The 27,174-nt window shown below is 37.4% G+C and overlaps 1 protein-coding gene across 3 annotated transcripts in view; it reads right to left on the reverse strand.

Moving 5' to 3' along the window:
* Positions 1–15,553, reverse strand: part of LOC149198838 (uncharacterized protein At3g49140-like) — a 200,554-nt gene extending 185,001 nt beyond the window's left edge. The window contains exons 1-2 of one of the 3 annotated variants that reach the window (XR_016253736.1): positions 15,176–15,553; positions 14,813–14,960 (exon numbers count right to left, since the gene is read on the reverse strand). Coding sequence is in view for 2 of the 3 variants with exons in the window: in XM_089402182.1 (XP_089258308.1) it covers positions 14,813–14,960; positions 15,176–15,230 (203 nt within the window). In the remaining variant the exon portion in view is untranslated. The remainder of the gene's footprint in view (positions 1–14,812; positions 14,961–15,175) is intronic. The other 2 variants (XM_089402182.1, XM_089402183.1) reach the window with 2 other exon arrangements.
* Positions 15,554–27,174: the final 11,621 nt, after the last annotated feature.

The following is a 27,174-nucleotide window of genomic DNA, read 5'->3' on the forward strand; positions in this document are numbered from 1 at the left end:
AATATCCCATGCCAAAATGCCCAAATGAAAAACAAGCATAAGCACCCAGTTGCACAATGGAAAACATACCTTTCAAGTCAAATTTCCCACCTAAAAAATGGGTGAGGAAACATACAAGTGATGCAAGTGGCATAAATAAAGTGGCACATCACATTGGCTACAAGGTAGCTGTCAGGGGTTGCTAGTCGCCTGCTGGAAGAACATGAATAGGAGAATAGCTCTCCTAAGTGTTGAAAGTATAACTAGTGTCGGTCTTCATAATGTAACTCAAATGTACTATTGAAATATTTATTATATTCATTTATTACATTCATTATTATTATTTTATTTTCTAGTCAAAGCATGTTCTTCATGCTTGTAGGGTTATTTGAGTCATGAGTCAAAGAAATATTATTGAATCAAAATCTCATTTGTACTATTTCTAAGAAAAAGAGAATTTATTTTATTTAAGTAAAAAAAATCAATTTTGTCATCCTGAAGCATAAAAACTGTTACTAAAGCATGAAAATCGATAGCTTGGAGACTTAAATGTAAAAATACACAAGAGGCATTTGTAATAATAATTTACTATATATATAAAATCTATAAGTGATGATTGTTACAATGAGGACCTGCATATATATACCTAAGCAGGTGTCCTTTCGTGACTAGACATGTCTTTTAGACATGCCTTTTCACTTAACTTAATGACTATTTAACATAATCAATATTTGATTATTTAATATTTACATTTATTTTAATTATTTACGTGTTATGAATTATATTCGTAACATAGCTCCTTCCTTCAGAAGCTTTGTCCTCAAAGTTGTATTGTTGATAGTTTCCTTCACCTTAACCTCGAATAATTGTCTTCATCTGGCTCACGTCATTTTTAATAATTGGTCACTGGTACCTCCTTCTGTATAATTCGCTAGTATCCTTGTTTTGAATCCAAAGTTATATATATATATATATATATATATATATATATATATATATATATATATATATATATATATATAGATATATATATATATATATATAGATATATATATATATATATATATATATATATATAGATATATATAATAATTTTTATTTTAATAATAACTTTTTTTGATATAGTTTTTTTTATGTATAGTTTTCTTCCAGAGTTCTCGCATCCATAATTGTTTGAATCGACGTTTCGAGCCATCCACCGTGGCTCATCATCAGGATAGATCAGTAAGTGTGTAGGACAAATCTCATCGAAATGAATGTTAAGAGATCTGTCCTACACACTTACTGATTTATCCTGATGATGAGCCACGGTGGATGGCTCGAAACGTCAATTCAAACAATTATGGATGCGAGAACTCCGGAAGAAAACTATACACAAAGTACTAATCGCAAAAGCCTCAAAACAATAGTTTTTTTTATTTTTTCAATAATAACTTCTTTTTTATAACAATTTAATTAAATAACCCTAAGTTAATTTTTTCATATAACTATATAACATAGTTCTTATATATATATATATATATATATATATATATATATATATATATATATATACATGGTTCCACTCGAAAGCAATACTGCATGACTCCTGCCAGGCAGCTGAAACGTGACTCGGACTGGTCGAACGACGCGATGGAGGAAACGGGCGCGTCTTTTGATGGGGACAAGGCTGTCAAGAGATAGGCTGCTAGTGCGTTGACCGAAACCCATCTTTTAGCACTGTTGGGGCAAAGCAATACGAACAAGGCCGAACGTGCTAAGTACAGTGGCACAGTGGCTATCAGGCACGAGTATGAATTTAACAGGTAGCTTATGGTGGTCAACGACAATGGCAGAGTTAGTTTGGCAGCGGAACAAATAGTGCGTGGGCAGAGAATTAGAACAACGTTCGACACAGGGGCACAGGTGATGGGGTTTGTCGAGTCAGTGAAACAGATTGACCAAGGATGTCGAGGGCCGAGGCAACAAGTGAATCCGTTAAAAATGGTGTTGGTCTCATTGTCCCAGTCGTTCTCTTTGAACAAGGGGTTAGAAATGATTGTTTTGTAGTGGAAGGCAGTGCCAATTAGTTTACAGAAACAGATCCTCACCTTCAACTTGCGCTGGTCACTCAGGTGCCACCCAATCCTGTATTCGTCCTCGATGGAGCTTGTGCGCATAATATGTTGCTTTGCTGATTTTGTTAGCAAAGGAGAAGAAAATATTTTCCTACCCATTAACAGTAGACCTTTCACCATGTTGGGGAATATCAAAGATACCCAGAGTTTTGTTTGAGTTTTTGATTGCTTGCGGGATCGTTTCTTCTGCCCTGTAAAAAACTGTCTGACAAGCTGCCTTATGGTTTTAGCATAATCTTTATTCTCATAAAATGGCTCCACAACACCCGATTTATCCCGAGGATCCCCAAATTCATCGCCTGTGAATGATGAATTGTAACCAGTGGATATTGTTTCATCTCTACATTGCTCTCTTATTTTAAAGCATTTTATATGTCTATAACTTGACTGACTGATTTCAGAATTAATCTGCAAAGTTTGATCTTTGCACTTCGTTTGGCTGATTTCAGCAGATTGATGAATCGATGATTCATCTCTACCTCTATTTTTCCACCAGTTTGCAAGGATTTTGTGTATGGGTTTTCTACCTCTACATAAACTTTTCTGTCTACTGGTTTCCCCATCTTTAATGGGCATTGGTATTTCTATTTTATAACTCTTGGTGCTGGTTTGAGATTCTCTGAGTGTGGGCTTTCCATCTCTGTAATTTTTATGGTTGACATCTGAGTCTCTACTGGTGGGCATTCCATCACTTGAATTATCCTGTCGGTCTTGCCCTTCTAAACCATTTCCTTGTTGACCATGAGTTGCTAGAATAGACCTTGTTACCATTGGCCCATTTGCCACACCAACATTCACAGGAGTTGGGCTGCCCATTCCAATAGAATTAAGCACAGTAGCAAGTATCCTATTAAGATCCAGAAAACCTCCATCACCTTGATCTTGAAGATTGAAAGTTCCAAATACTACATATGAGAAGCCTGGCCAACCCAGTTACAGGCTACACCTGTAGCTTTATCATTTCCTTGTTGTTCAGAAGTTCCCTCACTTCCACTTGGCCCTGCTGTAGACAATGAAATTGAAGGTGGAACAGGTTGTCGAACCACCAAATGTAAAGTGTGTCTATCTTCAACATGATAATCCAATAATAGCTTATTATCCTTCAACATGCTAGTTGAAGTAGCATGCTTGTCAGAAGAGATCCTTGTGTCATCCCCTTTCTTGGAAACCTGACAAGAGATGCTTGAAATTGTTTGAAAAGAATCATAGGAAAAATGGCTCTCTGAATTTATAGTGTCATCTTCAAAGCCATCATTGTTATCCCCATAATGACTACGGGGCTTGGACTTGTAGACTATACAAGCTGACTTCAAAAGAAAACATATATTGAAGGCTTCCATTTTCATTGGGACAATGGCCTACCTATTAGGACAGTAATTAGGAGTTGATGTTATTGTTGCATTTGAAAGATTTTCTGCACCATCATTAGGACATTCCAAAATGCAATAAGCCCCCTCCAGATCATCATCTTGATCTACATAATCTTCATCATTATCTATTACATTTTCATTTTCATTATCATCAACTATATTTACATCCTTAACTTCATTTCCTCCACTTCTCTCTCCATTCATTTCATTTTCCTCTTCATCACCATTATCAGAATCAACTATTTTCACTTCCCTTTTATCATCAGAATCAGTAATCTTCACACCTTCATCATCTTTATTTGGATCATCCTCTTGATCTATATCATTCTCATATTCATCAAAATCTTCTTCCCCTGCTTCACCTAGTTTCGTTTCTTCATTGTCGCTATTATATTCCTTATTATCGATTTCCTTACGACATGCTTTAACTTCAACAAATGATTTTTCTAAACGCTGAAATGCTTCTTAAATTTTACTAAACTGCTCAACGCATTCAGGACGTGAACGTAATGGCACATTGTGCGGCGAACAACGTTCAAAGACCAACATGATTATATTGTGCGCCATAGCTCCAATACCACTGAAGCATGAAAATCGATAGCTTGGAGACTTGAATGTAAAAATACACCAGAGGTATTTGTAATAATAATTTATTATATCTATAAAATGTATAAGTGATGATTGTTACAATGAGGACCCGCATATATATACCTAAGCAGGTGTCATTTCATGACTAGGCATGTCTTTTAGGCATGCCTTTTCACTTAACTTAATGACTATTTAACATAATCAATATTTGATTATTTAATATTTACATTTATTTTAATTATTTACGTGTTATGAATTATATTCATAACAGCTCTCCTAAGTGTTGAAAGTATAACTAGTGTTGGTCTTCATAATGTAACTCAAATGTACTATTGAAATATTTATTATATTCATTTATTACATTCATTATTATTATTTTATTTTCTAGTCAAAGCATGTTCTTCATGCTTGTAGGGTTATTTGAGTCATGAGTCAAAGAAATATTATTAAGTCAAAATCCCATTTGTACTATTTCTAAGAAAAAGAGAATTCATTTTATTTGAGTAAAAAAGTCAATTTTGTCATCCACAAGACCAAGTCGGCCCTCCTAGACAAGTCGGCCTAGAAGAGGCAACCATTCGACCTCCTGGACTTGTATAACTAAAGTGAAATTCAACCTCATTCATCACCAATTCAATCACTTCAATTTTTATGCCAAGAAGAGAAGGAAAAACTAGCGAAAGTCAAGGAAGAAAGAGCAAAAGTCAAAGGAAATAGAGCGAAGGTCAAAAGAGAGAGGAAATCGAGATTTTCTGCCCTATTTATGTTCACACGTCCGAAATTTCAAAGTTGTTACAGGGCCAAAACTTCAAAGATATCACATGGATGAGATAATGCATGGATGAAACCATAGCTCTAGGGTTTGGATATCTTGGGAAGATGATCATACCCCACACTTATCTCGCACTTATTGATCGTATTCGTCATGATTCTTGGCATGAGATCCCTCCAGGTTGATAGCCCTCGTCAAGCCATTTCTATTGATATGTTAAGTGCTTCCTAGGCCTTCACGGTTTGAGAGATATGCCCAGTCAAAGATGTTTACCCCATCGTGTAGTCAAAGGCCCCAAAGGGACATGACGTGGCAATTTCATATTGGCTACTCTATGGCATGTTTCATTAGATTTGATGAAGAGAGAAAGTTAAGCGTTGAATTCTATGAGGGTTCTTCATTAAAAGAATGGGCCAAAGTTAAGTGTTGAATTCTATGAGGGTTCCTCATTAAAAGATTAAATTTAATTAATTGAGGATACATTCAAAATGGTCCAAAATTAGAAAGGGTTTTGGCTCAAATTAAAATTTGAAATTTTCTCATGTGAGTTTTGGCTCCAAAATAGGATTTAAAATTCAAATTTTAAAAGTTAATTTTCCCTCCTAAAATTAGGTTGGCTGCCTCTCATGAAAGGCATATCCTTCACTATAAAAGAGAGACATGTTAACTCTCCAAGGCATGGACTGCGCGCATCTGAAACAGATACATTTGCAGCCTAGCATTGGAAGGGTTTTGGACTGTTTTGGGCTATATTTTTCTCATGGGATTCGTTGTTCTTTTGGCACAGGTCAGCGTTTGAAAATCTGAAGTGTATTCATCTCAAGAAGCCCTTTATGACATATTTCATGGACGCTAACTTGATGAGCCTTCTTCTCTGCAAGGATTGGTCCGAGGAAAATTTTAGGAGCTAATATTCGCAACTAGGCTAATTTTCCTTGCTTTTTCCAAAAAAAAGATTCGTTAATTTCCATTTTTTCTAATTATTCCCCAAATTTTACAGTATAAAATTGTTTTACCTTAAAAATTGCCAAAATTGTATATAGAGGCTATATATAATTATTAGAAATTTGAATACTTTTACAAAAACACTACCAAACATTTTACAAATTTCATATTATGCACTAGTGAGATTCGCAAGCTTTCTAAATTTTAACATAAATTTTCATCCTTAAAATTTCTCCTGGATCATTGGTTTGTCACAGTGGTTGTCTCGAAGCTGAACTTTTAAGCAAGGTTGAAGATAAATCTCGAGAATCAAGATGCGGCTCCTTCTAATGACATTCACAATTTGCATCTCAAGCCCTAATCACCAAAAAATTCATGCGTTGGACTTTGTGACTAGTCCAAAGTTTTTTTCAGGACTCTTGACGATATTCGGTCACCTTTAACGCAGACCTGTTACATAATTATGTTGAAGGAATGTTTTACCTAATCCAAGCTCATTATCCCTACGGCCTTATCCTCTACGGCAGACTTTTGGGCTATAAACTAAGCAATCGGACCTAGATCTTTGACAGAGACAACATGTACTTTTTCAACAATTGTGACTCCTGCTATGCAGCTCTATTACCTTAGAATGTTTTGGACTATGGGCTTGAAATTTTTGTGGAGGTAGAAACTGAGTCTGGGCACCGTGAAAATCATCTCTTAAGTTGCTCTAAATCACAAACTTGAAGCAAATTTCTTAAGGCAAGAAGAAATATGTGTTTCTATGTTTATATCTTCGGGTCTCCAGAGGCACAATGGAATGCAAGCAATGAGTTGTTGAAGATCTACCTATTTTATGAATGAGCTTGGGTATAAGTGAATGTTGTGTGGTTTTCGTCGTGCTATAGTGAGCATTTATAACCACAATGTTTGTAAGATGTTGAAGTAACATCATGGAGGCATAGCATTGTTTTGCAGAAATATCTTGTGACCTGTGTCTCATCTTTAGTACCATAAAGCATGATCTATCCTTTGAACGTAGATTCTGATGTGCCTTTGAGTATCGTTGCAGCTACCGTGGATCCTGGGGTATGGACTAAGTTGTGGAAGCTATTGTGCGTGAGTCTAGTATGTCTTTTGGAGGATCTGTTGTTCTTGTTTCTCGTAGGCAGTTCTTGGCTGCAAAAACTATGTCAAGAAACCAACTCGACCAGTCTTTAGGTTCAAGCTGGCCCCTGAACTAGAGAGGGCTCCCTCAATTGTTACAAGGCTTTGTTTAACGTTGTTCACTGTCACTAGACAGCAGCCTATGAAGCACAATGGCCAGATTAATGATTTATTTTTTGTGGTTGCTAATGATTGTCCAATCTCTGTTTATGAATAAATCCCTCTCTTAGAAAGTCCTTGGTCAAAGTGCCAGCATCCAATTTGAAAAAAAAAAAAAAAAAAAAACCATGATTTTTAAAGGATTTGACAGAAGAATATAAAGGAATTCATGATAATTAAGCAGTCATATTGAATACTTAATCAACCAGATATAATGGATGTGTGTAGAAGATTTCTACAGCCAAACAAAACACATTCAAGAGATGACAGAAGGCAACTGTTAATAGACGTAGAGAAAGTAACCAAGACAAACTGTCTAGTTAATTAATCTCTTTAAATGATTATAACTTTGTAGGGGATTTCAGAGAGATTGACACTCAATCTATTCTTACCTAGATCTTTTATAGTACTTTGAACATGTGCAGAAATAAGATATGAAAGCACTAGAAAAACATACAAGAAACACAATTTCTATCAAGAACTTGAGCTAGAATACTTCAATTATGATATTGATTTCTGTAATAAAAGCTTTACAATAGTGACAGGGCTTTGGCATCAAAAGCCAACCCTTTGAACATTACAACTAAAACAATATATAGAATAAATATCTCCTAAACTGTTACAATATTTCTAGAATAAAATCCTGAACAATAACTAAAAATAAAATAATATCTCTAATTTATCTTCTAGAAACTTTGAACTGTTTGCAAGTGTTGTGCCTTGAAATCTAAAATTGGTTCACTAGTGTTGATGTTCTGCCTTTGTTTGTTGATACCCAAATTACGCTCAACTTATGCCATGTGTTGAATTTTAGTAGTAGCATGTCTTTGATTACTTGAAATATGTTGGGTGGTTGCCTCGAATTGTTGAGTTGCTTGAGTCAAATTCCTTGGAATTGAATTTGGAATGCTCTACCACTTGTCTTAGGTCTTAAGAATAGAGAATGTAATCCTATGCCTATTGATTTTCTGCCTTGGTACTCTGAAGCTGTTGAATACTCCCTTGATTTGACCAACATTAAATTTTTGGTTAGGGCTGAAGTTTGACTACAGTTGATTGCATAAATTGACATGATTGTTTTGACTTTGAATTTGGAAAGTCAATTTGACTTTTGTACTCTCTCTCTGCTGAACTTTTGATATAATAATAAGAAGAATTGATCAAAGGGTTTCCCCATATTGGGGTTTTTCCCTAGTATCCGCCAAATCTGGTGTCCTCTTGTCTTCGCTTGTCTTCTACATATTGTTTTATGTTCTATGTACTTTTACTGTCAATGTGATTAATGGTTAATGTGACTGCTACTGGAAATCTAAATTGGAAATTGCTATTGGGTTGCTTAAGGAACATTGAAGTAATTGTGCTAAGCATAGAACATACCATTGTTAACTAAAATTAATAGTTTGACACAACAAATTATTGTTGTATCCTGTCTTGTCCTTTTTATAATGTTGAGTCTGGTGTTGCTAGACAGAGTTGCGATTTTGTAACCCCTGATAATAATTAAATTGTTAGTAGTATTGGGTCTGCAAAGAAGTTTCGTTGAATTGTAAACACTGATTAGTGATATGGTATATGATATAGCTTGACAGTGATTATGACAAATATTGATGAGGCAATGATCCTTTTACTATGTTACATGCTTGATGATGATATATACTTGACAGTATTAGATGCTTCTATGATAATGATGCTTGGTTGTGAGTGGAATGGTATGTTGCAGTTGATCAAAGGTGACACATCACATCAGTACTTGGAAAGCATCTAAGGCACGTATTATATCGTACTCTAAAGGGCTCTTAGAAGGTGATATGCTAGATTAGTGGCTCAAACACATATTGTTGACATGGTACACTTTGTCTTTAAGCATTTTGAATTGTTCTGACTAGCCAGTCTCAGGGGTATCTATGTACCGATGACATGAGACAGGCATGCTTTAATAATAATAACATGTGATGAACATTGCCTCGTTGGATCCATGTTGATGCTAATCTATTCTGCATTGAGAAATTTAAAGTTGATGTTGACAAAGTTGTATGTGTTGAAAAGTGTAACTAGGTTCGGTCTTCATAATGAAATGTGTAATTGTGATTTTATGTAATTGATGAAAAGAAGAAAATAAAATTATTTTGTTGTACTTGAATCATGGGTTTCATGATCAAGAAATTTTATTTTAGTTAAGGTTCCCATTGTGAACCTTATATTTTGTCATCTAGTCATAAAAGTCAAATTGAGTCAATGTCATGTATGAAGGACCCTTCTTAGGCATGTTACATATTTGTATAAGTCATTAAAAGAGTCAAAATACCCTCCAAGACAAGCACAAACATATCCTTTCAAGTCAGCTTCAAAAGAATAATGAAATCTCTCAAAAGGACACATCGGCTCACCTTCAATTCATGTCGGCTCATTATGGAGGCTCCAACGACTATAAATAGGCAGCTTGGCCTCATTTCAAAACACACAATTTTCGGTGAAGCAAGTCTGAAATCAAAAGGTGTGAAGATCACTTAGGAAGGAGACTTATCATCAGCGAAGAAGGGAGAGAAGGAGAGCGAGGTCTTTGGTATCATTTGGATCTGTTTTGGGTCTGTTTTAGGACACATGTGCAAAGAAGGAAGAGGACATTGCTGCAGAAAGAACCGAGAGGAATTACAGTCCTCTTAGGTAGCCGAATTGGAAGTAGGGCAAGTTTAAGAGGAAGCCGAGGCAAGCTAGAAGGAGTCCCTATGCAAAAGAGAAGGCCTAATTCAAGGAGGCCAAAACTAGTAAAGGTCTAAAGTAGAAGGTAGCCAAAGTTGAAGAGAAGCCGAGAAGAAGAAAGGAGCAGAAGGTTGACTATCATTGACTAAAGGATCTCATCAAGGAGGCTTTGTGTCTTGGTCTTGGAGTGGCAAATAGGTCAAGGGTCTTGGTCTTGGTATTCGTCAATTGAAGTCTCTATAAGAAGAAGAATTTGTTCAGGTTTTCCTCTCAAGTGGGAGAGATTTTGGCCCTGGCTGATAGCCTATATTTTGTGTCTCTTGTCTCTTTATGGTTTATGCTTTGGCAGTTGTTTGATGAAGAATAACATTATAATAACATAAGTAAAAGAAGATCCTAATCTGAGAAGTAAAAACTTAAAAGCATTCAGAAGAGAAATCACTTAACCTTGATGCCCTAGATTTCTCAACATGGTATCAGAGCTAAGGTGACTAAGTCAAGGAAGGGCATCTTATCAAGGGACACTCAAGGATCAAATCTCAAGGAAGACATCAAAGCGAAGATCATCTTGAAGTCAAGATCTACAAAGGAAGCATCATAACCCTAGATCAAAGAAGCCTACAAAAAAGTATTGGGATCATCATCAAGAAAAGAAGGCCGAAACCTTACATCTACTAGAGATCTACAAATCAAGGTAAGCTTGAAGTTTATTCATCTAAGAGAAACACTTCACGATCAAGATCATGTCATCATCAAAGAAGCATCCCTGGGATCCGCTCTCAATCACTTTGAAGTTGAAGTATCTTGAAGACTATTCATGCAAAGGAAGCTAGATCAAAAGGCATTGTCATCAAGATTCTAAGGCGATCTCTCTCTCGTTGAAGCAAGATCCTTACCATTGAAGATCAAAAAGTCATCATTGATCTTCATCAACAAAGACACCACCATCAAAGGGTCCAAAGGATCTCCCCCTCTGTGGGATCAAGGATCATTATTGAAGAAAATTATCTTCATCAAGGAGAAATTTTCTATTCTCTATATCATCATTAACATCAAGGAAGCAGCAAGGAGAAGGAGCATCCTATCAAGTAAGTATATTTATGTCCACATGTCAATATGTCAAAATGTCCTTTTGCAAGGAAAACAACAAATTGGTTGGGGCTTCAAACTATTTTGCATGGAAGAAAAGGACAGATCTGAATCTCATTGAAAATGAGGTTATGGAACATGTCAAAGGATCTATCACTAAACCAGGAAAGGAAGATGCTCAAGATCTTGCAAAGCATATGAAAGAGGAATTTAGGGCTCAAAGGATTCTCATAGAATCCATCAAGGATCCCCTCATCCCATATGTATCCAAACTTGAAACTTCAAAAGAAATCTATGAAAAATTGGTAGAGTTGTATTCCGTAAGCACTACTTGAGAAGTTGTCTCATTAAGGCAAGAACTCTACAAGTTGAAAATGTCAAGGGAAGATGGAATAGCCTCATACTTTATGAGGATATTTGAAATCAGGGATCAACTTCAAGATCTGGGAGAAGTCATGTCTGATAGAGAAATGACTACAGTTGTACTAGATGCACTACCGGAGGAGTGGGGTAACTTTACTTCAAGTATTTATGGGAAGTAAGGAGCTACTCCATTCCAGGATCTATGGTCATGTTGTAGTGGCTACAACCACCCTCCAAAATTTTGCATATGCTTCAATTTTGGAGCCTTCCTTTTATCTACAGGAACTCATCTTGCACCAATCCAAGTATTCATGCTTCGACTGAGACTTATCTTTTCATTTTCGCTTGTGTTTGCTAACTTAGTTGATTATTCTAAGTCACAAGTTGATCTACCAACGTGGTCTCACAACAATTCTGGGCTTGCCTCCAGAAACTACGCAATCCTTGAGGGCACGCAGCCTTGATGATAAGAATTGCGCAGTCCTAACTGGCTGTCAACCCTGAGCTCAGAAATTGCGCAGTCATGGGAGGCAGCTCAACACTGAGCCGAGAAATTTTGCAACCCTCACTAAGCTCAGAAACTGTGCAGTGCACTAAGCCGAGAAACTGTGCAACCCTTAATAAGCTCAGAAATTGCGCAGTGCACTGAGCCAGAAAGTTGCCCAGTTCCCCAAAACTGCGTAGTCTTCCCCGACAGTGTGCATGCCAAGTATCCCTAAAAAGCAAGAAAACTAAACAGAAAAAAGCATCCCTCAGAAGTAGGGATCCATTATTAGTATCCCAAAGGAGGCACACACACTATTCTTAGAAGTTTCCACCAAGTGTCGTTTTTTCCTTGATTTTAGGCATGCGCATCATAAAACTTCATTTGATCAAATCTAGTCAATCGACACCTCTAGAGCTCATTTACGCATTCAATCTCGAAGCTCTAGCATTCCCAAAGAGATCAAGAAACCTTCGGTGGATTTGTCGTTGTTTTTTTGGGTGAGTTTTGCTTTTATCGCCTTTTGCCACCTTTTTTGTCGCTTGTTGTCATTTCGCTTATGTGAGTGTTGTTTTGCTTATTTCTCTTCATGGTTGTTGGCGTTTCAACTTGTTTTAACTTGTAGAAGTGTTGTTTCAAGTTATTGTTTGCCTTTCACAAGTGTCGCATCAATTTCTTTGTTTTTGCACCGATGGTCGTTGCTGCGACGACTCTCCTCACCAATTTGATTTTCTTCCCATTTATTCAATTTTTGCACTTCATCTATCATGATTCATTCATACTTAGTCAAATTTGCACTCAAGCTCACATCATCACTCACTCCTACTTGTTTTTCACATCATCAATCAGTCCATCGATTTATGTGCCCTCCTTACCCCTGTACAACGAGGTTGTAGGTTGTACGGATTGTTGTATGGTTGTCTAGGTTTGCGTTCTTCCTTGAAATGTATGCCCTCCTTGCTAACCCTCTTTCTCTTTGCTCAATCTCTCTTTGCATTCAATTACTCATGCATGAATGTACTTTCTTTCTCTCACTCAATGTCTTTTTCTCTCCAAAAAATCACTTTGTACTTTTTCCCAATGGCTTCAACCCTAACCTCCCTAACCACTTTTTTAATCGCCCAGATTATATTAGATCTAGGACTAACATTTAATCACTTATTGAACACACTTTATTCAATTTGCTCACCAAATGCAGCTTTTAAGTCATTAATTATAAAAATCACTTTTATAATTACAAAGTACAAAACTCACCTTAATAATATTAAACACACTTTATATTACAAAGTCACTTTCCTAGAGACATAACTTTGTCCCCCCATGAACGACATCAAAACATGGAAGAAGACCTCCCAAGCTACAAAAAACTCAACGCTAAAAGGGTATTTAGTATTTACTATTTAGCCTGGGATTCCTTGGGTTACTTCTCTGCGGCCTATTGGGGAATCCTCCTTTGTGGGGATAATATTCAACCACAAAACAGCAAAGGATCTGCCACTAAGGTGACAGTGGTGGCTGATCTCATTGTTGCCCTAAAGCTAGAGTGCCCAATGAGGCTTTGCACTAGGCTGCTGATTTTGTGGGAACAATCCTCATGCCCAATAATATCAATGTAGTATAGAAATCGTCTGCTCTGCAATTTCATCCTCCTCAACATATAAGCTAGGTCCTCTCACCAACATAAAACCATTAAGTTTATCTAGGTCCGATTTTCTAGATCTGATTGGCTGTGTGATAAATGGGTCTACAATCTTGTATAAATCTGCTTATACAACTTATTTCTGGGATTTAAAAAGCAAATTTTAGTCTTGTTTCAGATCTGGTTTTGGATGTAACAAACAGTGAATATCCGGATCTAATTTGCAGCACAATAAGGTGGGATTTAGGGGTGTATAAATCTTGCTTAAGAGTGCATTTGAGGGGATTTAACCTCTCGTGTCTTTCAAATGTGCTCCGTACATAGTTCACTGATGCATCCATGATTCCATGCTGATCAATAATCACATTAACCTCAAGCTTCATTTTATCTACACTATATGTTAAGCAAATGTATGCACGAAGGTTGTACACCTCGTTGTTTTCTGTTATCCTTGCAGGCAGGCATCTTCCACTTCTCCTCCATTAGTGGAATGCAAAAGCAGAAAAGGACCATGTGAAATTTTCCATAGCTAGGGCATTGGCAAGAGTGCAGCATTTGCAGAGCTGCCAACCCAGTGTCTCCCACAATAGAAGCCTAGCTCCTCAATGTCATTGCCAATTGCATATGTAATTGGACTGTGATGACGATTGCTGTCCAAGGCAGAACGATGATGAGATACATTATTGAAGGAGGCGGCAAAGCAGGGATTGGGTCTCCCCATCTTGATTTACTGGAACAGAGTCGAGAGATGGATGTCAGCTGGACAAGATGCGCAAGTGCAGATAAGATAAACGTTAACATCAATGCCTGTAGCACATGCTAAAAAAATAGCATTCACAATCGTAGTATTTTCACTGACTTTTACAATGTAAGGCTTACAAGTTTTTTTGATAGAATGTTTTGGCAGTTGGCCCGCGGTCCTGCCATAACACTTAGAACTGAATCACCAGTGACTAATGGACTTGGTTTGGTTTTTGGTTGGAACGTAATGCTGTAATTCTCGCTGTGTAAACAGATACTGGTGTTATTCTCACGGTACTCTGTGTATACAACTCTGCAATGTGGTTAATTAAGCATTTTCACAATTGTTAATCCTTTGCAATTTCCTTAGAATGCTTGCTTGTTTCCTTCGATCCCATATGTACTCTTTCAACAGCAAAAATCTTCACAAGGCATTGAAAAAGAACAAGTTTGAACTGTTGGAAATCCAAGGACAATTTTTAAATATTAAAAAATCATAATGGTCATTGAACGGAGGTGGTGTAATACAATTTTGATTAAAATAGGAGTGCAGTCTATGATCAAAAGCGTGCTTATGCAAGAAAAGCTATAACACGGGACTGACAATTTTGAAATGGGCCTGAGAAATCACCCATTTTAAATTATAAGTCCATGGAAGTTTGCAATTTATTTATTTTCCAAGTCAGTATAAACATTAATAGTGATCTAAATCCTCACCTAATGGCACCATGATCTCCACCATGATTCCTTCCTCCCAGTGTCGACCTAGGGAGTTGACAACATACTCTTTTCCAGCTAACCTGACTACAGAATTGGGACCACCCAAATTCCTCTTTACCCTGACACACCACTGTCGAATTGCAACCTACAAACAGAATTAGAAAATATAAGATTATGAATTTGCAAGAAGCAGTACCAGAGAAGGGGACATCTACTGATCACTCCAATAACCTAGAATCCTATGCTGCTAAGTTGTATCAACACCCAATGGTGCCATTCTCAAATCAAATTGAAAGAATCGCAAAAATTTTAGTGGCATCGAGACATACAATACTGTAGGGCAGTAATACTTGTATTCACCTGATGAGAGCACAGATGAGGAGATTGTCGTGGACATGACCGAATCCAATATCATTTTGCGCCTTCTGCTCTCTGAAGTTCAGAGAATTAATAATCAGTTTCCTCAGCTTTATTAGCTTAATTTTTGCCGTTTTCCCGCCGCTAAAATGAACGGCGATCGACTTCTTCTTTGACGATGCGGAACTCGGCGTCCAATTGGTCCTTAATCTTCTCTTATCGCAAAGAATATGCTATATAAGCGTATGCATATGCCATATTCGTAGGCAATATGAATTTCTCTGGCACCTCCAAGCCATCCCTATCCTTACGACTGTACGAGTCCGACCTTTGTCTACTTAAACAGTGGTAAACACTGTATACTCTCGTTCCGAGTCCGAGATTTAACCACTTAAATAAGTGCGCACTGCAACGCAGTGAAGCCTCTTTATTTTGAAATGGTTCCTATGCTTATTTTATGAGTAAAGTGGGAAGGAGTGTTTTTTTCGATAGCTATGGAAATGTTAGATAAAGAAGAAGAAGAAGAAGAAATTATTTTAACGTCCACGAGGCTAAAGATAGCCTATGGGACAGATTGCTTTTTCATCTGCTTGATGTATTCGGCCCTTTTTTTGTGAAGCTTCACAATAAATGCTCCCGTCTTCTCGACAAACCCCTCGTTAAATAGATTATCCCAAGAGTTAGCTGCCAGCGTATCTGCGTAACTTTCCCTGTTGTCTTTGAAGGCCTCACATTCTAAAATAAAATGTTTTTCTGTTTCCACTTTTCCGGAAGAACAAAAAATGCATACCCTTTCCTCCCACACTTCCTTTGGCCTTTTCCAGCGCCCTGTTTCACAACGGAGTTGATGAGAATTAGTCCTTAACTGAGCAATAAGAATTTTGGCTTTCCAAGAGATATTGGCCTCTATGTATGCTTTTGGTTGATGATTATGAGTGGGATTAAACACTTCAATATAGTAATTTTTCTTTCTTCCTAGCTCCTTCTCCCAAGTACGTTTGTGGAACTTTTCCATAACAAAAGCTTTTATCTCTTTGTTGTTTATGGGGCACGCGTTCAAGCAAATATCCCATTTACTAAACCATTTGTTATTTTGTTGCATCCAAGTTTTTTTGCTCTTGCACAATCTATCATTAAAGACAACCTTAGGCCATCTACCATCTTCCATTTGCTCAATTTTTTTTAAATAACTTATGACTCGCACCATAGCAATTGCTTCAATAGGAGCAGCCCCTGTTTCACTTAACAAGATATCATAAGGCACTGCACTTTTGATCTTAAATTTGTTTGTAATCAAACGCTTCTGAATTTTCTCAATTTGTCTCCACTGCATGTCGGAAGTACTACTAGCCCACAGTTCACAACCATATAGAATCACTGGAATCACTAGAAGCCCAAAAAGAGTTTGAGTGGTCTTCCAGTCCCATAACTCTGCCTCTCTACACCTATTTTGAAAAGCATAAAATGCTTTCCAACCCCCCAAAGTTCTTTTCTTTCTACAACCATTCCAGCTTAGATTTTTGTTGAAGTCAACTCCGAGGTATTTGTATTCCGCAACTTCTTCCAGAATGTTGCCTTCAAAGTAGAACTTATGTTGATTATGTTTTCTTTTCTTAGAGAAGACCACTACTTTCGTTTTGCTGATATTGACTTGCATCCCCACACTTCTACAAAAATGCTCAAGGGATAGTAAGTGCTCTTGCAAACCAAGCGCCGATTTAGCAATCAGAATAAGGTCATCTGCATACAAAAGAAGCCTTATAACAAACTTGCACAAATAGATACCATCACCTCCTTGCGAATTTAACCACTCCTCAAGCTTGTCGATATATAAACCAAAAAGGGTCGGAGACAGTGGGCAACCTTGCTTGACCCCGATATCGCTTCTAAAACTTTCAGAAATGCCTGCCGAAGTTCTAATTTTGACTTTCACCTCTTCATACAGTCTATGCACAGCTGCTCTCAAATGTTTAGGAACCCCAAGTTCCTCCATTCTTTGCCAAAGTTTATCCCTAGGAACCGAGTCAAACGCTTTTCTGAAATCAACAAAGCAACAAAAGACTTCTTCCTTATTCTCCCAAACTTTTTCAATGATGTGCCTTAGAGTTATGCAATGATCAACTGTTGAATGCTTAGGTCTAAAACATGCTTGCCCTTTAGCACGCTTATTTCTTTCTTCTGCCCACTTGCTAATTTTGTTTTCTAGCATGCTTCCAAATAGCTTTGCAAACAAAGGGTTTATCATGATGGTCCTATAATTGGAGGGATTATTGATGTCACCGCTCTTGAAAAGAGGTATTGCCAGACTAGTTGTCCAATCTGTGGGGAGCCCTTGTTGTATGATGTTGTTGAAGATTTTTGTAATGTGAGGTGCAAGGATCTTTGAGCCCCACTTTAGATATTCTGCTTGGAGTTCAGCTAAGTCTTTTGCTTTTCCAACACCCAACTTCTTGATACCCATCTCTACCTCTTGTACCGTGAAGAGTTTAGTATCCGTGTTGACCAAGGGGGGAGGGTCAACCTTGGGAACCTGCTCATAGAGTTGTCTTGCATAGTCAAACCATCTAGAAGCTGAAATATTATTTCCAATTTGTATCTTTTTCGGTTGGAGCTCTTTCCAAAATAATTTGGGATTATTTTTCCCTAGGAAGATTAGTTCTTCCCTCCTTGAAACCATGAAATCAGCCTTTTTCTTGCTTAATAAATGCTTGTAAGATTTGAGCGTTATGTTGTCCTTGTTTGACTCTTTCCAGATTCTCCTTGCCTTTTTGCATTCCTCGTCAAACCAAGCATTAACCGGAAAGCAATTTGTTTCAGACTTCTTAATTTTTGTTCTTTTGCACTTTGCAAGTGCGCATTGAATTAAATGTGTTAATTCATGACTATGAAGGTTGTGAATTGTAATTTTCTCCTTCTCAAAGAGCCTCTCTAACGTCATTTTGAAGGTATTACAATTTTCTGGGGTCAAAAGAATTCTGCCCTGTGGAAGATTTTGTTGGACACGCTGAATTTTTGACTCTAATTGTTTCTTTCCAATCCAAGAGAAACATAAATAAATTGGCTTGTGATCTGATTTCAAATCCCACAGCTGATCTCCAACCAGAACTTCGTCCATTTTCTCACACAAACCATGCGAGCAAATTACATAATCTACCACACTTGCTCCATTATAAGTATTGCACGTGAAATTACCGGACTTTGCCCATCTAGTCAAGCCATTACAAATGACTAAATCAAAGGCCCCACATAGAGTAAGCAATTGTTCACCAAAGAGATTGCAGCCCTTGTCCTCTGAAATTCTTTCCCACTGATGATTGCTTTCTTCTGTAAGCCAAATAGGGTCACAATCATCTTTACAACAAAGAATGCTAGCTTGCTCACTTGCAGTCCTAGCATTGAAATCACCCACTATAAGGACTTCACCTAGCTGAGAATATGTTGCAATATCCGCTTTTAAAGCTGCAAATGGATCTTTGTGGTCAAGCCCTCTGCCTTTGTAGATTTTTGAGACCTGTGGCGCAAAATAGCATGCTGCAATTCTGATGTGGTTTCCATTCTCTGATATTTTGAACCAAATGAATTGCTTATTTGAGTCTTCTTTTTCTAACTGAATGAGACGACCTTCTTTCTCCCTTACTAAAACCATGATACCCCCGTGCCCTTTGCCATTCCCTGCTGCCTTGTTCCACACTGCCATCTTCCAGTATCCTTCAAACAAAGGTGTCTTGCACCCTTCATGCTCATGTGTTTCTATGAGGCAAATTATGTCTCTATTTTCCGCAATAGGCCCTAACCCAGGTCCTCGTCTCCATGGGTAACCTCTGCAGTTCCAACAAACTAATCTCAAGGAAACCTGGGTATGACTTGATTGCTATTTATTTTGACGTGCAAGACTCACATTTGAGTCTTTGTCCCTGTTTTCCCATACTGACCTTGCTTTCTGATTTCCTGTTGAAGAGTTTGTTGCCTCTTCTTTATTACCAACTTGCTGCTCTGTTTTGGAAGGAGGTCCAAATTGCGCTATCACAGCTTTGCCTTTATAAATCCATGCTCTTTTTCCTTCATCTCTTGCTGCCCTAACCTTTAAAATTTCCTCTCTTCTTTCCTCCTGTTGTTTTACAGTTAAATCTTCTTCTAGGAAAAAACGAGAACCCCTCAAGAGATGCTTCTTGCTTAGAATAATATATTTATCACGTGAGCTAGGCATAATGACTTTTATGGGCCTCGCTCTCTCCTTGTTAAACTTACCCACCCTCCATGCTTGGTATATTTGTCCTTGCCATAGCAACTTGTCTTTCAAGAAGTCTCTTGCAAGGTCAAGAGTACATTCATTTTTTCCATAGTCTTTCACCCCTTTAATAATTATGTTTGCTGCCCTATTTTGTCTTTCCTTGCCTTCACTATCTTGCATGTTGTCAACCTTATTAGCAGAATTACTAATAACTTGCGCCCAAGTTTTAGAAACTTTGGTGGAATCTTCTTTCATTTCTTCTCTTGCGTTCTCTTCGTGGTTGTTTATTTGGACAATCATTTTCCCTTTATCCTGGGATGATTTCACATTCACCACCTCTGTACTTTCCACTACAGATTTCTTTACATTTTGCACATCCGCCTTCATGCGTTGCCATTCTGTCTTCCCTATCAGGAGAGCTTCCTGTAGCAATGCCACTTGTTCTTCTAAAATTTTATTGCTTTCTGCTAACGCCTTGTTCTCAGCCGTTATTATATGAATTTTATGATCTCTTTCTTGCCCTTTAGCTTCTAAAACCTCCAACCTTTGTTTTGCATTTAACAATTCTTTCACATAAAGATCAGATGACCAGGTGAGAGGTGTGGATGTGGGACTATATAAGGCAAAATCATCAATGGTTTTTCCTTTGGGCTTCTTGTTGCCACGTGCTTGTGGAGGAGACTTGTTTGGGTGCTTTTTGCGAGGGAGTTTCTTCCTTGTTTGCTCCCATTTTAGACGAGCTATTCTTCGTTTTAAAATGCCCCGATATTGTTTGGCATTGACCCAAACCCACTTCCCAGCTTTGGCGAATGATGCAATTTTCACTTGTCCTAAATCATTTGTCTCCACATGTTCTGAAATTTCTGGTTCCTTTGTCATGTTTGAATGCATTTGTTGTTGCTTGCTTGCTGCTCAATACTTCCACTGCGTAAAAAACTCCCTGCTTTCACACTGCTCACTGTTTGCTGCTCGCTGCTCTTACTGCTGCCCAAATTGCTCTGCTCACTGTTCACTGCTCATACTGCTCACTGTTTGCTGCTCGCTGCTCTCAAATTGCTCTGCTCACTGCTCACTGCTCATACTGCTGACTGTTCACTGCTCATACTGCTCACTGTTTGCTGCTCTCGCTATATTTGTGTGTATGATCGCCTCTAATCGGATCTGTGCATCCAGTTACTTATCCTAAAGGGATAATAATTTATTTCTATGGAAATGTTGGAGATAGAGATAATAATTTTTATAAATAATATAAAATAAATTTAATTAAAATAACTTTTTATAAGATTTATTAGATTTAACTTAAATAATTGGGAGAAATGATTATTATGTTTTCTTTCTATATTCCAAAATTTATTAAATTTAACTTAAGTAGTTGGGAGCAATGATTAATATCTTTCTCATCCATATTTAATTCTTACATGCGACTTGATATTAACAATTTGATATCCCAGATGCGGGTGAACAGTACAGTTAGGGGTACGAAGACGGCGGGATGGGCCGGCGCGTGGAGCACATTCAACGCCATCTGGCCTCACTCGCTGCCAGACTTCAATCTCCCGGCAAGCTTATTCATTGTTGCATTAATGCAGCGCGACATTCTATACTGGCATCTTCGCTCTTATTTCATGGCACTCCTCCAATTCTGCTATGTTCCTCCTCTGCGAATGTCTGGTCTCCTCGTAGCTGCAGTGCTCTGCTCTTGGGTTAATCCAAGGACCCATTGCGCTCAGGAACGCGGGGTAGATTCTCAGCTGGAACTCCTGGTTTTCCAAAGTCCTACCAGCATTTTCATTTGTCGTTTGTCCTCCTGCTTTTTTAGGTCTCCTTCGAGTGTGATTACTCTCCCCCTTCCAGTCTCTCCTGGTCCGCAAAGATTTGCTGCTTGCACTGTTCCTTTTGTTATGATCAGCATGCCTATTATGCGCCAAAGAATGGGCTGCAAAAGGGGAGGCTCTCGTGGTCGACCCATTCGCTAGGCATCTTCCTCTTCCTCAGACACCTCTTCTTGCTCATCAGGTTTCGGCACAAAAAGCCATCCAGCCACCAGGCGAGGTCGGGGGAACCAGGCCTTACTATCGAACTCCCTCCATTCTCATGCTCATACAGCCCGCTTTCAAATCCCCTACACTCTTAGCAATCACTCTTTCATTGCTTCGGTTACTATTCAGCTAAGCGAAGGCGCAGTTGGCTTGGTGTCGGCAACTCCAAATGCGACCAAGGAGCCGAGGGTGGAAGAGTTGCCAGGTACCTCTCAGTATCATAGCCAGCAGAACAAAGTCCCAAGTGGTTCTACCTCCCAGGATAAGCCAACTCTGCCGCGTCCAAGTGTTTCGATTGAGGGTGGTTCGCCAAGAGAAGAGGGCCATCCCTCAAACGATGATGATTCCTCCAGTTTTGGATGTCGGATTGTGGAAGAAGTGCCTTCCACCGCTCAAGATGCATAATCAGGTTGTCGTTCTCTGTTGTAGTTTTCGTGTCTGTTCAAGGCTAAAGGTTTAGTTGTTTTTTGACTAAGTTTTCAGTTCGGGTCATATGTATCAGCTCAGTCAAGCAGTTTCGGTACTCCGGTTAGTCTACTTTTTTGGACAAGTTGGTTCATGTCTCTATGTACCAGTCATGGTCCGGGTTCTAGTCGGTCTTCTGCTAGTTTTCTTGAGTCAATTTTCATAATTGTAATGTGAGTAAGCCAACTTCCAGGGCTAGACCTCTTGAGGCCACTACCTCTTTGTAAAAATATTTTGTATCAATATAGGAGTAGTCTTATTCAGACAAAAAATAAAATAAAAATAAATATTAACAATTTGATACACTTTTAATTTTTATACATTGTCAAATCAAGAGAGAGAACCTCGCTACTATAACTCATTACCCTTGTTCAAGGAAAAACTTTATTAAATTTGATACACTTTATAGTCAAATACATGTAACATTTTTTTTATTTAAATAAATATTAACAATTTGATACACTTTTAATTTTTACACATTGTCAAATCAACAGGGAGAGAACCTCGCTACTATAACTCATCACCCTTGTTCAAGGAAAAATTTTATTAAATTTGATACACTTTATAGTCAAATACATGTAACATTTTTGACAAATTCCTATTAACAATTTGATACACTTTTAATTTTTACACATTGTCAAATCAACAGGGAGAGAACCTCGCTACTATAACTCATCACCCTCGTTCAAGGAAAAACTTTATTAAATTTGATATACTTTATAGTCAAATACATGTAACATTTTTTACAAATTCCTATATTTAAGGGATATTTTATACGTTCCAATTTCATTTTCGATAATTGTAACATGAAATACTAGGTCCATGGTGGATGGGATGTGTAACACTAATAAACTAATGATATTAATGACATTTATCATCATCTAAAATCAATAAGGTTTATTAAACAAATAAAGAAACTTAATTAGTAATGATATTAACTTCTAGGAATTTCATTAATGTTAACTCCTAGGTTCTTATTTGGTGTAAAAGCCTCTAAACACAAGCTATAAGACCCCAAGGGCAATTTAGATAAGCCACCCAATGTGACCTCAATAACCTCAACTTCCTTTCTTTAGGTTATATGGGCTCTAGTCTAAGGAGGGAATCCATAAGGGATAATAAGCTTAAGACATTTTAGATAAAGAGGGAAAAGGAGCTTAAGTTCAAATTTGAGATAACACTTACGATTTCAAATTTAGAATTAGATTTAAGTTATTTGTTTCTGAAGTATAAAACAACAATATAACAAAGCTAATAGAAACATATCAAACACATTTTTAACAATATAAATTTAGGATTTGCTTTTACAATTAACAAATCAAGTTTAAGATAATTATTTGAGGCTCAAATGACTTGGAAAGGCAATTGGTTTAGGGTTTTCACTAATGTAATTTCAATATTGTTAAAAAATTTAGATTTTTTTGTGTTTTTTAACTTGGATGAAAGGGAAGGCTAATGCCTTACTTTATTGTGGACTATGAGGTCATGCATACAACTTTAGAGGGAAATTTTATGAAAGATTTATAGGATGGTTGGGATGCAAAATACAAGTTATAACAGCCCTAAATTTGTTAAATAAAATATCAGAAGTTTGACAAAGGAAAGGGTCTTGATAAGGAATCCTCTTCAAAATGATATAAGGATGGTTTTACATAGAGGGTCCAACCTATGCAATAACTTTCAAGACATATAAGGCATAAATTCCTTCCTTTAAAACAAAGTGACAAAGAAGTTTAGGGGTACATACCATCTTCCAATGTGCAAGGCTACTCATATATGGCTCACCAAGTTAACTTTGACAATCCAAAACTTACAATACAAGACACTATTATGCACCAAGAACATCTACCACACATTCAACAAAGAAGCATAACCATTCCACTATGGCTTAAACAATATTACAAACAAATTTTATTCCAAAGTTTTATGAGCATTTTCAACAACCTTTACAAATGGAGGAGCTTCTTATTTATATAGTTATAGCTCATCAACTCCATAAATAAAATAACAATAGATCCAAAATAAACCTCTCTCTTTTTGTAAGCTCAAATTCTTATATTAACCGAAAAAATATTTATAGTACATACTTTATGTTATACATAATTTACGATTGCAAACAAAAGTATCTTCCCTAGACCTAGTGGACTGGTCTAGTAGAAGAGAAAGCAAAGAATATAGAGTTTCCCTCGGAGAAATTAAAGAATGGGAAAGAGGCTTACTTGGAATCTGTCACAAGCTTTACTTTCCACCCGACTTGTAAGCTCTAATTGTGGCTCTGATTGCTATAATTCGAACTTGCACATACATCCAAAACAAGCCAAGGATCTACAACATATGTGTAGCATAATCCACTTACTTTATTCAATGAATCAACGCGATATTGAAATATATGAGTGTAATCATAACATAACACATATGGGAAAATAGGATACTCTTTGTATTAATAAAAATAGGAGAGAGTTTACAACCAAGAATAATGTTGATCTTGTGGAGATCTCCCTAAGTTGACTTGTCCTTCCTTGCAACATAGCACACCTCAATGTCACCATAATGCATGAAGATGATGATTCTCTTAGATTTAAGGTAGCAGCATGAGGGCGTGACCAGTCTCCAAAAGCCAACCTTGATATTGTGGATGGCAGTAAATATATAGGAGAGTGTGGTAGTTTAGGAATTCTTATCCATTTACCAATCTAGGCTTGAGATCCACTTGAGATGGGAGGATGAGCTCAAGGGATAAGAGGTGAAATCTCCAAGGTAAGATCAAATAGGATTCGAACTTCTTATCCAAGGTAAATAGTTGAAATAGGTAAATAGGTAAGCTAACATTACATGTACAATGATCAAGAAGTCACGTCCACTGATGATAAAGTGTGGACTCGTGATTGGATGATTTTCTGTATGATCATAGCCATCATACTCTATAATCTTGTACATTAATCCTGAAAGTGCATCCCGGGGAGATGAAACTAGATCTGGGGTGTTCTATCTCATTCACTTAATCGTCCAATGTACGAATCTAACCATGTAAATAGATGAGTTGGAGTTGAACATGGTAGACACCATTTGATTACCACCCAATGATGTAAGTTCTTAGCAGATGCGAGAGAAACCACCGGTGATTTTAATGGCCTACAAGGTACCATAGTACAATATGTATGGTGTGAATGAATGAGTTGAAGTCAAACACCACATAGAATCTTTCGGTCGAAGGCCAATGATGAAAACTTGTTGCCAAGAGTGAGGAAACTTGTCATTTATGCATGCAAGATCCAAGGTACCAATGGGACTTTCTAAGTCAACTTTTTGGATAGTGAGTTAATATCAACATGAAGTGACCCATCGCTGGAGGGCCTTGATGTATCCTCCACCAATGATACAAAACAGTATCAAGATTTGAGATAGAATGATGTTGATGTAGAACTGGTTCAGGAACAACAAACATGGAATGAAGGCTTAAGAGTATCGTTGAAAATATCAACTGAATGAATTCTCTTGAACAATTAACGACACTTAATGGAGTTGGCAACATTGACCCAAAATCGAAAGTGGAGGATTTGATATGGTGTGATGAACCAAAAAGGCAAGCATATTTCCCAACCCAAGAGCCACGGAGATGAAGTGGAAGAGTGTCATGTTCAAGAGCAACTCGCTGTCATTAATAGGGGGAATACCATGTTTTCCCAATTTCCCCAACCATTTCTGGTTAGTACCACTTTATCTTTTAACAAGCTTGAGGAGGATAACATATGCTTGATCTGTAAGTTCATCCATTGCATGAATCCCTCTAAGTATTTTTAACGAACCTTGAGAAGGATTGGTTCAGTCCCGTCATGTTCGACGAGTCCATCATTGTTTGATGCTTTTACGAGTCTAGCGAAGGTAAAACTCGACATCTCTTTCATTTTTAGAGAGTTTGAAAAAAAGGCAAAAAAATAAAAGTCCAAAGGTCCCTTTTCATAAATTTGTCTCTTGAGTCCGAAAAGGTAGAAAATGATACCCAAGAGAACCTCTTAGTCATGTTCGACTAAGGTATTCTTTTTTCGTAAATAGTCTATCCCAATTTAGAAAAGGGTTAATAGATGTCTTTTCATTTACTTTAAGGAGTTCTAAAAGACAAGTGCTTGACAATATTTTCATGTTTTAGGAGTCTTAAAAGAGCTAAAAGAGGACTCCATGGGGTTCTTTTTTCGTAAGTTTACAAAGGTCGAAAAAAGTGATAAAAATATGCTCTTTGGTCAAAATGATTTGTTTCAACTCAAACATTATTAAATTCGTCAACAGTTATTAACCTACTTAGAACACCACCAAAATATTAAAAATACCTAATCCATGTTAAAATTAAGTCACATTTAGGTCAAAACATTAAAATATTAACAACATAATTATGAAAATGACCATAAATAGGCAAAAAGTAATTCATTTTTACCATTTTACATTTTACCTCTTAGTGAGTGATTTCGGAGTGTTTTTTCCCCCTGATATTCTACAATTGATTGTGGCCAATCTAGTGGACCATTTCGAGTACCGTCACTTTTAGATAGGAGATCTCACCTTCCTCTTTCTTTCTATGGTTCCATTTTGTCATTTCATGCACATATTTTCTAGTTTCGAGGGACCTTGAGCTTTAATTTTTCGCCCTAGCTCTGGTGCACCCCAATAGTGTCGAAAGGTGCTCTAGCCAGGCAAAAATCACACTATCTGGGGCACTGTAGCGCAATGTATCCATTTAGTAGAGTGCATTGGACGCAATTCACAAATTTGTTTTGCCTGTTTTACTCAAAATCTTCCCAATTTCTTTTATGAAATTCCTTCTAATGATTCTTCTTGTGACGTTTCAAGTTTCCATCGGAACACAATGGCTCTGATATGGTGAGAAAGATAGCATTAGGCACGAGATATGGATGCAACTAATGATCCAACCACTATCCAAGCATTGAGAAATTGTGGGCTTCTAAAAATATCCTAGCTTCCAAGTATGAGGCAACAATGGAGTTGTTAGAGTATCTTGTTCGATCATGGGATGTTTAGGCACAAGAATTCAAACCTGCAGCACATATGCTTGAGACACAGGTGGAATACAGATACTTCTTGACACATTTATCAAGGAGAGGTGTCCCCATCTCATTATTTGATTCGAGGATGGGTGGAGAGACAGTCAAGGATTACATCAACACACACTGCAAACCTTGATCCCATCCAACCAAAGATGGAAAAATTAATATAAAGGATGCGGTGTGTTTTCCTTTGAGGACGATCTTGTTCGT

The sequence above is a fragment of the Pinus tabuliformis genome, chromosome 2_1 (assembly GCF_031772625.1).
Source record: "Pinus tabuliformis cultivar Carrire ecotype Pingquan chromosome 2_1, CPIR1, whole genome shotgun sequence".
Taxonomy (NCBI): domain Eukaryota; kingdom Viridiplantae; phylum Streptophyta; class Pinopsida; order Pinales; family Pinaceae; genus Pinus; species Pinus tabuliformis.